Source organism: Coregonus clupeaformis, chromosome 26 (genome assembly GCF_020615455.1).
Source record: "Coregonus clupeaformis isolate EN_2021a chromosome 26, ASM2061545v1, whole genome shotgun sequence".
NCBI classification, from domain to species: domain Eukaryota; kingdom Metazoa; phylum Chordata; class Actinopteri; order Salmoniformes; family Salmonidae; genus Coregonus; species Coregonus clupeaformis.
Window position 1 is genome coordinate 3513190 of NC_059217.1, and position 15314 is coordinate 3528503.

General features: G+C 44.4%; 1 protein-coding gene across 4 annotated transcripts; it reads right to left on the reverse strand.

The window, feature by feature from the left end:
• Window positions 1–678: 678 nt before the first annotated feature.
• Window positions 679–14601, reverse strand: LOC121540518 (bromodomain testis-specific protein). 4 transcript variants are annotated; one of them, XM_041849450.2, is made up of 21 exons: window positions 13958–14601; window positions 10555–10854; window positions 10215–10352; window positions 9998–10139; window positions 9643–9773; window positions 7633–8004; window positions 7341–7469; window positions 6533–6748; window positions 6242–6423; window positions 5750–6048; window positions 5499–5618; window positions 5155–5298; window positions 3831–3889; window positions 3545–3689; window positions 2744–3130; window positions 2358–2389; window positions 1948–2068; window positions 1731–1831; window positions 1421–1605; window positions 959–1235; window positions 679–841 (listed from the first exon to the last, which is right to left on the reverse strand). In XM_041849450.2, exons 2-21 carry the CDS (start codon window positions 10753–10755, stop codon window positions 773–775), a joined length of 3450 nt encoding a protein of 1149 aa, XP_041705384.2. In that variant the 5' UTR covers window positions 10756–10854; window positions 13958–14601; the 3' UTR covers window positions 679–772. The 4 variants fall into 4 exon arrangements, with proteins under 4 accessions (XP_041705384.2, XP_041705383.2, XP_041705386.2 ...); XM_041849449.2 differs by having other exon boundaries at window positions 1948–2071; XM_041849452.2 differs by lacking the exon at window positions 2744–3130 and having other exon boundaries at window positions 13958–14600.
• Between the last annotated feature and the right edge of the window lie 713 nt (window positions 14602–15314).

Consider the following 15314-nt stretch of genomic DNA (forward strand, 5'->3'; position numbering starts at 1 on the left):
AGCAGCCAACGAGTGCTCAGCATATGTGGGAACTCCTTCAAGATTGTTGGAAAAGCATTCCAGGTGAAGCTGCTTGAGAGAATGCCAAGAGTATGCAAAGCTGTCAAGGCAAAGGGTGGCTATTTGAAGTATCTCAAATATATTTTGATTTGTTTACCACATGATTCCATGTATTATTTCATTAGTTTTGACGTATTCACTATTATTCTACAATGTAGAAAATAGCAAAAATAAAGAACAACTCTTGAATGAGTAGGTGTCCAAACTTTTCACTAGTAATGTGTGTGTGTGTGTGTGTGTATATATATATATATATATATATATATATATATATTTGCAATATCAATATTTTACATCTTACAGTATCTTCTTACAGTTGACAACAATACTAAAATGTACTGGGGTTATGTCATGTGAGGTTGCCATGCTACAGTACAAGCTTCCGCTACAGTACAAGCGTCTCCTGGTAAGGATAATAATAGCCTTCATCCCAAAATGCACACTATTCCCTATTTAGTGTATTACGATTGACCAGGGCCAATAGGGCCCACAAGTAGTGCACTATATAGGGGATAGGGTGTCATTTGGGACACACCCATAATGACCCCTTTCCATCATCTAGATGCTGCGTGGTTGGTTCAGACAGCCAGTGTCTGGAGGGAGAGGAGGAGCCTAGGGTGACGTTTACTAGAACACCAAGCTCTATTATTTATTCTCCAACAACAGAAGACAGACGTCAGTCACAAGCTGCATGGTCTCCTGCCATTTTATGTTAGTCCAGGTTCTTCTCAAATGTTGCCATGATGTCACTCTGCATTGTCATGTCAATGACACCAGACATCTGAGGGAGAAAAGGGAAGACGTTTTATTACAGCCTGGATAAAACTACAACAAGGAACAGAAGAATGACTGGCACAATAAAACAAATGAAGGCAAAAATGGAAGGAAAGGGACGTACAGCCTCTCGTCTGCGTCGCTCCTGTTCTCTCCTGCGGGCCATCTCCCTCTCCCCGTCTACAGATGTCTGGGTAGTGAGGGGCGGAGGTGGGGTTGAGGCAGCCGCTGGAGGCTCCTCTTTCAGGGGCTCTAGATCTTTAGGAGTCTGAGGCTCCACGATGGCCTCCGTCGGCAGGGGGATCTCTGCTGGCTCTGGTGTTCTACATGGCAGGGGCTCCGATTCTGCAGCTCTAGGTGGCACGGGTACTGCCACTGGCAACAATACTGGCATGGTCAGGCTGAAAAGAAAACATCACAACACTTTTACCTGGCTCATCAAGTACCACTCACGTATTAAGAGACATCTACTTCATAATTGGAGGAGTTTGGGTGAAGCAGCATTACCTACAAGATACAAAACTGATAAGAAAAGACTAAAGAATAGATTAAGAAAATATGAGTGGATGGATGAATGAATAAGTACCTGCTCTTCCCCGAAGCCTTCATCTGAGTCCTCTTCAGAATGAGAGCTCTCTCTCTCTCCTCCTTCTCAATGGCTGCCCGGCGAAACTTATCAAAGCTCTCCTTTGAAGACTTCACCGTGGAGGGAGTGGAAATGGCCATCTTCCCCAAACTAGCCCAGGAGTCTGCGTTCTTCAGGACAATATCCTACACAGGATAGTTTCACAAATGACGTGTCACATTTTTTGGACAAACGCTTCCGATGGGCATGCATACAGTACATTTCAAGTAATTCATGATGCTAGTGTTATGTTTCAGTTACATTAGCTTACCTTTTTGGCAGGTGTGTTTTTTCCATCTGCAGTGGGTTTATTAGCTGGATGAGAGAGGCTGGTGTTGCCACCATCAAACACACCGTCAGAGTGTCTGGGATCTGGGGAGGTAGAGAAAATATATTCAGTCCATTAAAAAGATGTCTGCAAATCAATTACAAATGAACAAAATTCCATACACAAAAACATTCCTACACCCACACACAGTTCTGCTTACAAGGCTGTTTCTGTAGAATCCTGGAGTGGGTCTCCCCCAGTGCTTCAGAGGGCCTCCTGTCATCCTTCACAGGCTGTAATGGGCTGTCTTGTAGAGGGGACAACAGCACTGGGCACGGCTGCTGCTACCGCAAAGTGAGATTTAGAGTATTAAACCTCCATTACCGCCCTCTCCCAGGGCTAAGGCCAATGCTTTTTCACACAATCAACCGGCTGTCTCCACCCCTGAAATATTTGGCCAATGAAAAACACATTTCAATTGCAACAGAAAACACTCTGTAGACTTGTATCGATTCTAATAAAAATGTCCTTCAAAGAAAATATACCAATCAACGCTCTTGCGATATTAATAAATGTGTTTTAATCTAGCGTCACAATTCATCCATCAACAACAGGAAGAGGAGAGCATACCTCATATCTGCTATCTGCAGCCTGTAGTAAAACTGCAGGAGAGGTCAGAGGGGACAGCAGCGCAGATGGACAGGAGAAAAACAAAGCAGGGCGTTATTCTCCACACAGACAGACACCAACACTGTGGATGGAAGCCGGCAGGCAGGCAGTTGATGAGGAGCGAGATGAGACATGCAGCCAGGGCTACAGAGATGGTGACATGGCATCTAGAACACTGCACGGCAATGTAAAAACAAACAGCGATGGTGGAATGGTATGAACTCCACAGCAAGCTAAAAACACACCATCTACAGGCGACACACAGACCTTAGCAGCACAGGCAGCACACAGGGGAGGGGACATGCTAAAAGCTAGGGGGGCTGCTAAGCTGACTGAAGAGCCCTTACCTTCCCATTGTGCCCTATCAGGTGGCTCAAGAGAGACTGGCCCAGTTTTCCCCTCCTGTGTCTGGGCTAGTGATTGACAACGAGGAGAAGGGAGGAGAGCTAGGGGATAAGGAGGGGTTTGGGGGGAACAGAGCAGGCTGGAGGGAGGTTTGTGTGTGAGGGTAAGTGTTGTGTTTAGTGGGTCTGTGGGCAGAGTAAGAGTGGGGTCACAGGAGGAAGGGGGAGTGAGAGAGGGAGTAGTGGGGCTCTCAGACGGGGCCAGGGGGTCCTGCTGTTGTTGGGGCTGACTGTCAGTGAGCTGCAGGGGGGCCAACTGGTTTTTGCGAGGTAGTGGTGCTGCTTTGGCACTTGGTCTTGAAGGCTGCGGAGGCAGGCGGCTGTGTAAGGCTGAGAGTGGAGGGAAGGAGAAGGGGAAATTCAAGAGAAAGTGAGTAAAGGGTGTAGGCTTCTGGTTAAACTCAACTAAATGTCACATCCCATGAGACTGAGAGCAACACGGCCCAGAGAAATGACCAGGCAATCCAGCTTTTTCATCTAATCCAAACAATACAATCTTCTCCTTATGTGATTTCCACAGGGGCCTCGGTCCAGCCTTAGACCTTCCATGGGTTTAAAACCTGCTGTTTTACAGGGGAAATCGTATATCCATAGCAAGGGCTGACACTAAGGACTTGTCAACAACCTTTAAAAATGTAATGAAAGACAGTGTTACAGAACTTGGCATGGTTGTCCATTGAGTTCCTTTATAGCCAACGCACTAACACACAGACACAGAATGTGAAGGCAACAAGCGTTTGCTACCTGGGGGTGACACGAGTAGCTCTAGAGGCTGGCCTTTAGTGACTACTGCTGGGGCTAGAGAGGCAGAGGCAGGCGGGGGCTGGCTGGTCTGGGGAGAGGACTCCGACAATAGGTCTTTCTTAGCAGATTTCTTCTTTTTTGACTTCTGTTTGACGGGAAAGAAATTACTTACAATTTATAATGAAAACACACTGTAGTTCCAAGCATGTTCATCCAAATATAAGGTATAACCCATGTGACCTAGACCACTGGGTTAGAGAAAGCAGGGGCTGTGTTAGATATTTACCTTCGTCTTGAACTTGTGTGGAGTGTCTTTGCATTTCTTTTTCTTCTTAGATTTCTTTACTGAAAGACATGCGCAATAGTAATTCAATTTATCCACAGTTGGATAAATGGAAAATAAAAATATACACATCTTTACTTACCTTTAAATAATACGAAAACAATTCCACTGATCTACCCTGGAATCACTACTATTTCATCCCCAGTTTTCAGTAAAAGCTAAACTTGTGGTTGCAAGTTAATGTGTCTAGTAGGATTTAACTGTTTGAAGATGTGATACAAATTAAAAGAAAAACACCACTTAACGGTAAAATGTAAAATAGTCTATCAAAATGTATTTATTTGAAACTCTAGGCGTTGACCACCAAGACAGACACGTTTAAAATTCTACCCATGTTAGGTACAAATGGAACAAAAAACATTTGCACTACCTACAAAATGCAGCAGTGTAGCAGAAATCCTACTCCATCAAGCTCTGCATTAACGTTACAATCTGTCGAGTACTTCAAATACAATCTGATGTACGTGTATTATGCTTATATTGCTCCATACAAAATCTTGCAAAAACCCAAAACAAAAAGTAACAAAAATCTGAGTACAATCAATTGGTGAACAGTGATGAGTGCTGCAGTCTTAAGTGAGGACCAGCTTTGACCCTGCAATGGCTCAGCGTATGGAGGGTGAGATGAGAGGGGGTTGAAGAGTAACCCTATCCATCAGATTTTTACTATGTTTATAGAAGATGTGTACCGGTAGGAGTGTAAATAAGATATTTGGCTCATAAATAGCACCAGGCCTATATGGGCTGTTTAAGAACTTGTCCCCATTCTTAAAATGTACTTCAGATTTGGACAGCAGCAGTCTGGTGCCCGCTGGATAAATGACATTTTGCACAGAAGGCTGGCTGGCCTCATTTCAAACTAAGCACCATTTGTTTGCATTATAAAAATAACATTAACAAACAAATAAATAAATACAGCACTGTAATAATCTAAAGATAGATGTTTGTGACAGTTCACTGCTCTCTGTAGTATAGACTAAGTGCACAAATAAATAAATATAAAAACACCCAATGAACGAACATTCAAAAATATGAAACGATAACACTTTAATATTTCTTCAAGTATTTTGGTTTTGCCAGCAGGTGAAAAAGTTATACTGTGCTACAGAGGCTAGAGTCCAGGTGGGTTTTTAGCCGTATCATTTTCTCTCACTCCATTAGTGTACAGAGAGTGGGGGGGAAGTGTGGAGGGAGTGCCCTTGCAGGAAAGCGAGGTGGGTAGGTAGGGGGTGGGGGATAGTGCTTAGTGCTGAGGAGAACAGCTAACCTGATTCAGAGTCACTGCTATCAGAAGTGCTAGAATCACTACTACTGCTGGAGCTGTCAGAGCCGGAGGAGGAAGAGCTGCTGTTCTCACTGAGACGGGATGGCCGGGCCAGGTCTGAGACAGGAGGAGCCATAGGGGGCTCATCTGGAGGGAAACAGAGAGGGACAACTATCACGTATAGGACAACAGAGAGAAAGACTGAGGCAAGCACAATTGAGTTATTCCCTATTGGACAGCAGAGAGAACACCGAAGAACCTGTTTCCCCCGACCCTCCTAAGGACAACAAGGCCCCTAAATAACAGACATACTGGTCCTTGCTACCACAGCTTCAGTGTTTACTTACTTGTTGACTTCTTCTTATTGGCCAGTGAGCTCGACTCATCAGTAATACTCTGGAGATGTTTCTCTGCATCCTGCTTCTTCACAGTCTGCATCTCTCCTTTGGCTTTCACCAGCTTATTCACTGGAAGAAGGAATAGGGTAAAGAATGACATTTGAGCCTAGTAAAGTCCTTGGTCAGCAGTACAGAGATACATGTGCAATAATCAACCCACAAGGACCGAAGGAAGGAAGGTGTGCACTGCAACTACTCACAGTTGAGTTTCTTGGGCCGTTTCCTGAGGCAGGTCATGACGAAGCTCTCCAGGGCCCTGAGTGTGGAGGGCTTGAGGGTCTCAAAGTCGATCTCTATCTCCTCAGGGTTGGCGTCTCTGAGCGAGGCCTCCCTGGCCTGGATGATGTTCACCACCTTGCCCAGCTTGTCCCCCGGCAGCTTGTTGATGTCCAGGCTCAGCTGCCTCTTCTCACCGTACAACATGGGCACCGCCGGGACCTCGTCCTCCTCAGACTCATAGGGCACCACAGGGAGAGCCATCTTCCTCCTCTTGCCGTGCCTTTAGAGGGGTAAAAAGACAATAAGGAACTCTTGGTAGGACAATGAAAGTTAGTTTTTTTTAACTAACAGAGGCAACATGAAAGTCAATAATCCTTTGTATTGGTTTGTAAAAAAAGGAGGTTCCACTGGGAAGGGAGATTAAAAAAAAACAATAAGAGCAATTTATCATCAACAAAGACTTGGTCACTTACACAGAAGGCGTGCCCTTGTTAATGCACTTCTCCTGCACTTTAGCTTTCCGCAGGTCTTCTTCATGCTTTGGTCTACTACTCGTTTCCCTCTTTTTTCTTCTCTCCTTTGACTTCTCTTTCTTCTTTGGTTTCAGCAGGGGCTCCTGGGTGAGTCTCTGCAGCTGATCGTGCACCGCTTTCAACTGAGAAGAGCGGAGGAGAGGGGGCATCAGTTAGATACACGGTAGTACGTAACAGAACAGTGATGTCAGCATGGCCAGGTAAGATGACACAAGCGGTGTGACGACATACCTGTTCCTCTAGTTTAGCCAACCGTAGAGCTCTGGCCTCTTCTTCCTCCTGAGAGTCTGAGGAGAACTCAGATTCCGACGAGCTCTCGCCGGTACTGCTGCCTGTGCTAGAGGAGCTCTCAGGCCCGTCTCCTCTCCCGTCCCTGTGGTGACCTGGCCCACCAGCCCTCCTCACTGGCTCGTCTGGAAGCTTCAGCCAGCGCTCCTCAAACACATCCTAGTGGGTAGGGGCCACAATTAATCTAGTCAAACATTCTCACCAACCACCCATCTTCATATTCAGGGATGCAAACTGGTGAATTTTTTTTGCACTGAAACACGTGAAAAATGTGTGTGAAGTGCAAGGAAATGTGCTTATTTTCAGAGTAGTTTTGTCATAATACCAACATTTGACTAATGAAGCGATACCAAGCGATATCGCAATACCGAGTAGTATCGTGATACCACAGGGATTCATTCATGTCCGCACACCCCAGCTCGCCATCACGGCTTAATTACATTTTAAAACTGGAGATGCGCAGCAAGAGCGGACAGAGAGAAGCAGGCGTGAGCAATGGCTGGTAGGGGATGCAGCTGGCTGATCACAGCTGTCACACGTGACATTGGATGGAACACATATGACATCAATCTTTTTATCCCCCCTTCAGATCTACACGATTCACGTGGATGGCCTATTTTGAGATCAAAACGGCAAATCTCGCCGAAAAGCGACGAGTTTGCATCCCTGCATATTGTACTATCGCTATTGCATTGCAATTCATTTAGACAACTTCTAGGGACTAGACTGGTTGAAAAAAGGGCAATCATACCTGGAGTTTTCTTGCCATAATAACAACCTCATGGGTGGGTGGGTTGTATTTGTAACAGTTGGAGAACATGAGTCTGAAATCAGCAGCAAAATCCTGGGCATCCATGTATTCACGTTCAACAAATTTTTTCTGTGAAAAAACACGTACGTCTTCAGTATCATCACAAATACGGTAATCTTCATAACAGTGAGAGAGAACAAGGGACAAGATATAGATTGGCCAATGTAACCCTGGCAGATACTAACTAGCCTCTCTCGTTCAACACAAGTTTAGTGTAACCCGGCCATCTAACCCGTATGGTTCCCAGGTCCATGGGCTGCATGATGATGTCGTGGTAGTCGTGTAGACCCAGGGTCTCCGTATCCACCGGCTTGTAGAAGGGCCAGGCGTAGGCCGCGTGCCTCTTGGTGAACATCTCCTTCAGGATGCAGTTACAGAAGCGGAGCTGATCAGAGAGCTTACTATTCTTGCTCTTGTGGTGCTGGGGGTAGTCAGGCAGGTCTTTCCTGGGGGGTTTGATGGGCCGACCGCTGCCCCGCCTGGAGAACAGCTTACAGGGCGTCGAGCCGTCGACGATGGGGGACGACTCGCAGCTGGTGATCGGAGCAGAGGCTGTCGGTGTGGTGGTGTCTGCTTTTCTCTTCACACCCTTCTTGATCTGAAACTATATGAATACAACTATATGAATACAACAAAAGTGATGTTTATGTGGCATGTATAAGTGGTATAGAGAGAGCGAGAGTTGCACCCCTCCTCAAAAATCCTACACTCAATCCCTAAGATGTCAACAACTACAGACCAGTATCCCTTCTTTCTTTTCTCTCCAAAACTCTTGAGCGTGCCGTCTCTAGCCAACTCTCCTGCTATCGCTCTCAGAATGACCTTCTTGATCCAAACCAGTCAGGTTTCAAGACTGGTCATTCAACTGAGACTGCTCTTCTCTGTGTCACAGAGGCTCTCCGCACTGCTAAAGCTAACTCTCTCTCCTCTGCTCTTATCCTTCTAGACCTATTTGCTGCCTTTGATACTGTGAACCATCAGATCCTCCTCTCCACCATCTCCGAGTTGGGCATCTCCGGCACTGCTCACTCTTGGATTGCGTCCTACCTGACAGGTCGCTCCTACCAGGTGGCGTGGCGAGAATCTGTCTCTGCACCACATGCTCTCACCACTGGTGTCCCCCAGGGCTCAGTTCTAGGCCCTCTCCTATTCTCTCTATACACCAAGTCACTTGGCTCTGTCATATCCTCACATGGTCTCTCCTATCATTGCTACGCAGACGACACAATTAATTTTCTCCTTTCCCCCTTCTGATAACCAGGTGGCGAATCGCATCTCTGCATGTCTGGCAAACATATCAGTGTGGATGTCGGATCACCACCACAAGCTGAACCTCGGCAAGACGGAGCTGCTCTTCCTCCCGGGGAAGGACTGCCCTCTCCATGATCTCGCCATCACGGTTGACAACTCCATTGTGTCCTCCTCCCAGAGTGCAAAGAACCTTGGCGTGACCCTGGACAACACCCTGTCGTTCTCTGCTAACATCAAAGCGGTGACCCGATCCTGCAGGTTTATGCTCTACAACAGTCGCAGAGTACGACCCTACCTTACACAGAAAGCGGCACAGGTCCTAATCCAGGCACTTGTCATCTCCCGTCTGGATTACCGCAACTCGCTGTTGGCTGGGCTCCCTGCCTGTGCCATTAAACCCCTACAACTTATCCAGAACGCTGCAGCCCGTCTGGTGTTCAACCTTCCCAAGTTCTCTCATGTCACCCCGCTCCTCCGCACACTCCACTGGCTTCCAGTTGAGGCTCGCATCTACTACATTACATTACATTTTCGTCATTTACCAGACGCTCTTATCCAGAGAGGTCTTTTTTTACTACAAGACCATGGTGCTTGCCTACGGATTTGTGAGGGGAACGGCACCTCCTTACCTTCAGGCTCTGATCAGACCCTACACCCAAACGAGGGCACTACGTTCATCCACTTCTGGCCTGCTAGCCCCCCTACCTCTACGGAAGCACAGTTCCCGCTCAGCCCAGTCAAAGCTATTTGCTGCTCTGGCACCCCAATGGTGGAACAAGCTCCCCCACGACGCCAGGACAGCGGGGTCACTGACCACCAGATGGAACAGAGTAAATCGGCTAAATCTATGACGTTAAAATGCCTGTGGTAACTTGTGGAATAGACACCGGCTGCAAAGCAGTTTTAACCAACCAGCATTCAGGATTAGAACCACCCGTTGTATAAAATATATAAAGTACATATAGTGAGGTAATTGTTTAGAGGTACTGACTTTGGATGCTATCTGAGAGGAGAGCTGGGCAGCAGGAGGGATGGTGTGTTGGGCCTCAAGAGGGATGACCATCACGGTCTGCTGGAATACTACCTCAGACACAGGGGACTGGGGCCTCAGCTTTATCACACCTACACAGAAGATAAGAGGACATTAAGAAGGCAGAAAGTACATGAAAGACAGTACGGTTGCGGCCCAAATGGTAACCTATTCCCTTTATAATGCACTACTTTTGACCTGAACCTTATGGCCCTGGTCAAAAGTAGTGCACTATAAAGGGAATAGGGTGCCACCCATTTGGGACGCATACAATGTATGTGTAAGATTAAGCCACTGGAGCAGCAGTGTAGCTTACCAGCAGAGGACTTTCTCCCACCCTTCACTGGGTTCTTGGTTGTGATGACAGATGTCTCAGTCTCCTCCTGGGGCATCTCAGCCACTCTCTGTAGGAAGATCTTCTCCAAGGCTTGAGCCATCAGAACTATGTCATCTCCAGGCTGAAAAATTTAATAACGATTATTGAGCATTCTGTCATTGAATGGGAAACTAATTTCAAATGTTTTTTTCCTTACCCGATTATATACATAGCAGTTGGTGAACAATTTGTTGAAGTCTTGTATGCATTCCATCGCTTTCCAGTAATAATTATTCTGAAGACGCTTCTTGATGGTGCTCAAGTCCATTGGCGTCTTGATAATTGTATAGTAATCCTAAAATAGAGAAATAATGGGAAAATAATTCATAAGAGGTCATGATGGATGTGCAGTACTAAAATAAAAAACATTTGACAATTACATTTTAGTCATTTAGCAGACACTTATCTAGAGCAACTTACAGTCAGTGCATTCAACTTAGTTTAGTAGGGAAATACCACATATCAGTTATTGCAAGTAACAAAAGTGAGAGACTCACTGGAATGTGCAGTCCGACAGCATCGACAGGCGTCCTGAAAGGCCAGGAGAAGTTGTGTCTCCACAGGGCCTTGACCACCACCTTCTCCAGGTACTGCAGCTGGTTGGTGAGACGGCCGGGCTTCTTGGGGTTCTTGAACTCCGGGGGAGGAGGGTTCACGCCTCCCACCATGGACATCGGGGGACATACGGCATTTGTCATCGTGGTGCAGTCCGAAGGTCGGTAGACACGGGGTAGCAATTCAGAGAGGCACTTGTTTCCTGTAGCTCAGCTTTCATCACACATATTCCTCCAAGACCACTGAAAGAGAGGGGTGGTTTTCAGCATGGATGTTTTTTCCCCCGCACTAGATAACAGCACAATTGTGTGACTAACATAAAATACAAAAATTTACCTCCTGATCAAAACATCCAGAGCAGGATCACACTGCCATGCAAGTTGCTGAACTGTCTGTTTCATTAGCATAGGAAGGCTTTTGCTCTGAAAGGCCAATAGGTCAGTGGTTCTCAAACCTCTCCTCGGGGACCCCCAGCAATTCCATGCATTTGATCTATTCCAGAGCTAGCACACCTGATTCAAGGTCTTGATAATTAGTTGAATAGGGGACTCAGGCGAGCTAGTTCAGAGAACTAAATTATCTAGGGGTCCCCAAGGAGAGGTTTGAGAACCACAGCAATAGGTGAACCAGTCACTGCCATATCGTACACCAGTGTGTGTCCATAGCCCGTACCAAACAGGCAGATTGATACATTTCGATTTTGTGCAGGGGACAAACAAAATTAAACATATTACTGACAAGGGTTTTGCTAAATAAAATTGAAAGCAAAACAGGACTACAAAAAGCAACCAATTTAAAGCTGCAATATGTAACTTTTTGGGCAATCCAACCAAATTCACATAGAAATGTGTGTTATAGATCTGTCGTGCTCATTGAAAGCAAGTCTAAGGAGTGGTAGATCTGGTATGTGCGCTATTTCTATGCCTCCCTATCTTGTACTTTTGGTTTAGTACACCAGCTTCAAACAATATTCATGGTTTTGTAAAAAATATTTCACAGCGGTTTAGACGGTACAATCATTCTCTACAATACACTTGCTTGTTTTGTCACAAACTGAAATTAGGCAAACTATTAGAATTTTAGCAACCAGGAAATGGCGGAGCAATTTCTGCATTGTGCATCTTTAATCCTATGCCATTCAAACTGCTGGTTTCTACTGCCACCTACTGGAACTGTGCATTGTTGGCCATAGTCAACGTTACAATTCTGGTGTCCAACGTGGCATCCAAAGCTCCAAACTTGCTTACCTCGATATCTGTCAGATGACCATGGCTTGATAAACAAAACCGCAACTACTTTGACCAATTCTCCCTCCCATCAAATCACTGCAAAGCACCTCTGTGAGCTGTGCTTTTCTCGCTACCATCAACTAAACCAGCTAAAATAGTTTCATGAAAAGTATGGTTGTATCAATTGACTCTCTACAAAGCATGCCAACTGATGAACTTGTAAACATCAATGTTTTCAGTCAAACATTTTTGGCAATTAGTTACACTCAAGAAGCAACTTTCTCAGTATCAACCCATGGAAAAGCATTAGGCCTCTTTTCTCTTCAGTGTCCCAAAAGTAGAAAATAGTCACTAAGTTCAAGGTTCTGCTTCACAGTACCAACGTTATATTCCAGGACAATGGCTACTACATCTTTTTATGATGATTCAACTTAGGCGCTTGTTATTCCATTGAAAACATCTTCACAAAATACCTAATTTCACCATTAACATAGGAAATTAATTATATAACATATGAACAAACTACATGGTCTATAATAAGGTAAAGGATAGGCTCCATCTCTCTGGGAAATGCCCAATCAGTCATAAAGACAAGGTTTCACTTCCAGTCTTTTAGGCTGAGGACCTTTACTATAACCTACAGCCTTGAAATTCAAACTAGGTGACAGGTCACAAAAATAAAAACAATAACAATTGTGCTGGCACAGATGGATGCCTTTGTCACCTACTTACCCCATCAAGAATATTGCAATCTTCAAAAATGTACATATTCAATTAGATTGGACTTTTGCCCATACCCAATCAAATAATTTACATTACAAGTTATATTGATCTTTCTAGGCAGTTTATTTTCAATAAATACATTGGATTTTTACAGAGAAACTATAATTTGTCCTTCCAAGGACAACATACAAAACCAGTATCAACAAAGAAAATACACATTCATAACAAGACTCAAATTAGTTTCCAATTAACGTTACGTAATATAAGTGGCTAGTAGTATCTTCTTTAAAAAACATATATACACATGCCGCTAATACTGAAGAAAACATTTTCGGGGTGAGAAAGTCAAAGACTGAATGGATAGAAACAAAAATGTCAATTGTTTTATTTACTAGAACCTAACATTACACATTAATGGGTGTGATTTGTGATGGATGGTAAAGGTCCGTGCTATCCGGGATCCTTTGAGACGTCCCTACCCCCATGGAAGTTGCAATGTACAATGGTTAAGGTTGGAAAATACCTGGCGCCCGATGAGGCATGTATTCTGTATTCTTACTCGAAATGCTGTCTATCACTAGCAGCACCATATCACAAAGTACAATTCTGAGTATGTGTAAATGTACTTGGCGGATGAACGTCATTCTGATTATGGGTTAACAAAGGTTAGGGTATGGACGTCCCAATGATCCCAGATAGCAAGGAACTTGTTTACTCTGACCAGCGAGAAACAATGCGTCACTTTTCCATTTCTGACTGCCGATTGCCTGCCCTCTACTGGTAGGCAGAATAACAAGTTAGCAGTCATCGTTAGCCATCAGGCTAGAAGGGGGGGAAATGTCTAATATGTTTTTGTGTTTAATACAAATATAACAAGTAACATAGCTAGCTACAACAATAATGGTCAGACTAGTTAACGTTAGTAACTAGCAATTAACAATCGTACGTTCTATTGTTGGTCAACTCTACGCTTGAATTATGCATTCAACGTGGTCGACCGAAATGCGGTGGCTAGTAACGCGTGAGATAGAGAATGTTAGCCTAGATAGCCAACGCGGAATTCGTACCGAAACACGAAAGCTTTTACCAGCCTACATATTAAATTCTACATTAACTACCGTTAATGTTTGAATCCTAAACATGGCTCTGATTTTTGCACTGAATGTGACATACGCGAATCTTAGCTATAACGTTAGCTAATTAGTTTGACGTAACAAAATGGTGACAGGAAACGATTTCTGTCTAAAGACCCACACAAAAAGTCAGTGAACCGCAAACGAAACAGTTCCCCCCACACAAGCCTTCCGTTTCAACGTCATGAGATACAATAAAGTAACCAGCGGATTAAACGCAATGTGTTGGATATCGATCCCTGACATCTTTACACATTTACCTTTCCGTCTCTGGCACAAGATTGTTTTTACTGCCGATCTGAGACAGACGCTCTTTGCCGACCGTGTTCTGCTGGAAGGATGCCCAATGAGACTGTCGCAGATGATGCAGTGAATAAAAACGTTGCTATTTTTTAAAAAGCTTTTTAACGAATAAAAACACAATACAAGGTTTAAACAATATGAAGTACATTGAAAACTAGTCTTCAATGGCGGACGTCTCTATGGGCAACCGCCTCATATTTATACACTTCAGTTCAGAACTCGATCGGTGATTGGTCAAACTAGTTCACGTGCTACATTCAGTTATTTATTTATTCTCTAGCGTGGGACACGCTTTAGTTTTACTGAAAAAAAAACATCATAGTAATACGAAACATCGGTTCACCTTGAGCTCACCGACATTCGCGTCCTTTTTTCGATGTAGTAACCTAGATAGTTTGAAAGTTACAGAGGAGGTATTCGTAAAAAAAAACGAAGACGGATAACCTGGGTATTTTTCAAAATGTAACACAACTGGTCAATCAACATCACATGACCATTCTAGAACCTTCCGTTGATGTGTAAATAGGAAATGTCGGCTAAACAATCAATTTCTTTCGAACATTATGGTGCCTGTCCTAAAGAAAGCGTTCAACCAAACTGTGTAGCTTAGCTGAGAAATATGTTGGAAAAGCTTTTCCAGTGGGGGGAATTCCGTCAAAATACGCATGCGTACTCTTTGGCTCTGCGATTGGCTCAGCAATTGGGGCTTACCTGACGTCATGTTTAGCCGTGTTTGTTGGCTCAGCTGATACATAATTGATTTAAGAACAGTGGTAAGGTGATGTCGAAGAATTGATGATTTAGGTTTCAAACTTCTCTGATACTTTTCTGTCATGGTGGGAGGGATATGGTAAAGCAGCCGGTAAACTTGAGTGGCAGTCTGTTTGTGCTATCATTCCAACTCGTCATTCATTATATGCCGAACATTGCTACAGTAACCACGTTTCCATCCACAGTTTTTATGTGAGGAAAGTCATTCCGAATACAAAAAAACCCACGACAGCTGTGATGGAAACAGGAAGTGTAGGTACACTTTTATAAATGCCGATAGATAATTTGTTCGTTCAAAGGTGGGATCTTTTTGTGTTGGTAAAATTAATTATGCTAGAAATGGCGGTGGAAACGCCTTTATGCGGAAATTATTGATCTAAAAACCATCATATGGAAGTAAACTTGAAGTCATGTGATGATATGGTGTGTGGTCCTCCCACTATGACTCGTGAAACCATGCAGTTTATTAGGCTACATATTAAATAATTTGATGAAGCCCGCTGTTTGGTGCGACGCAGACCCGATGGCGAGCGTGGTGAAACT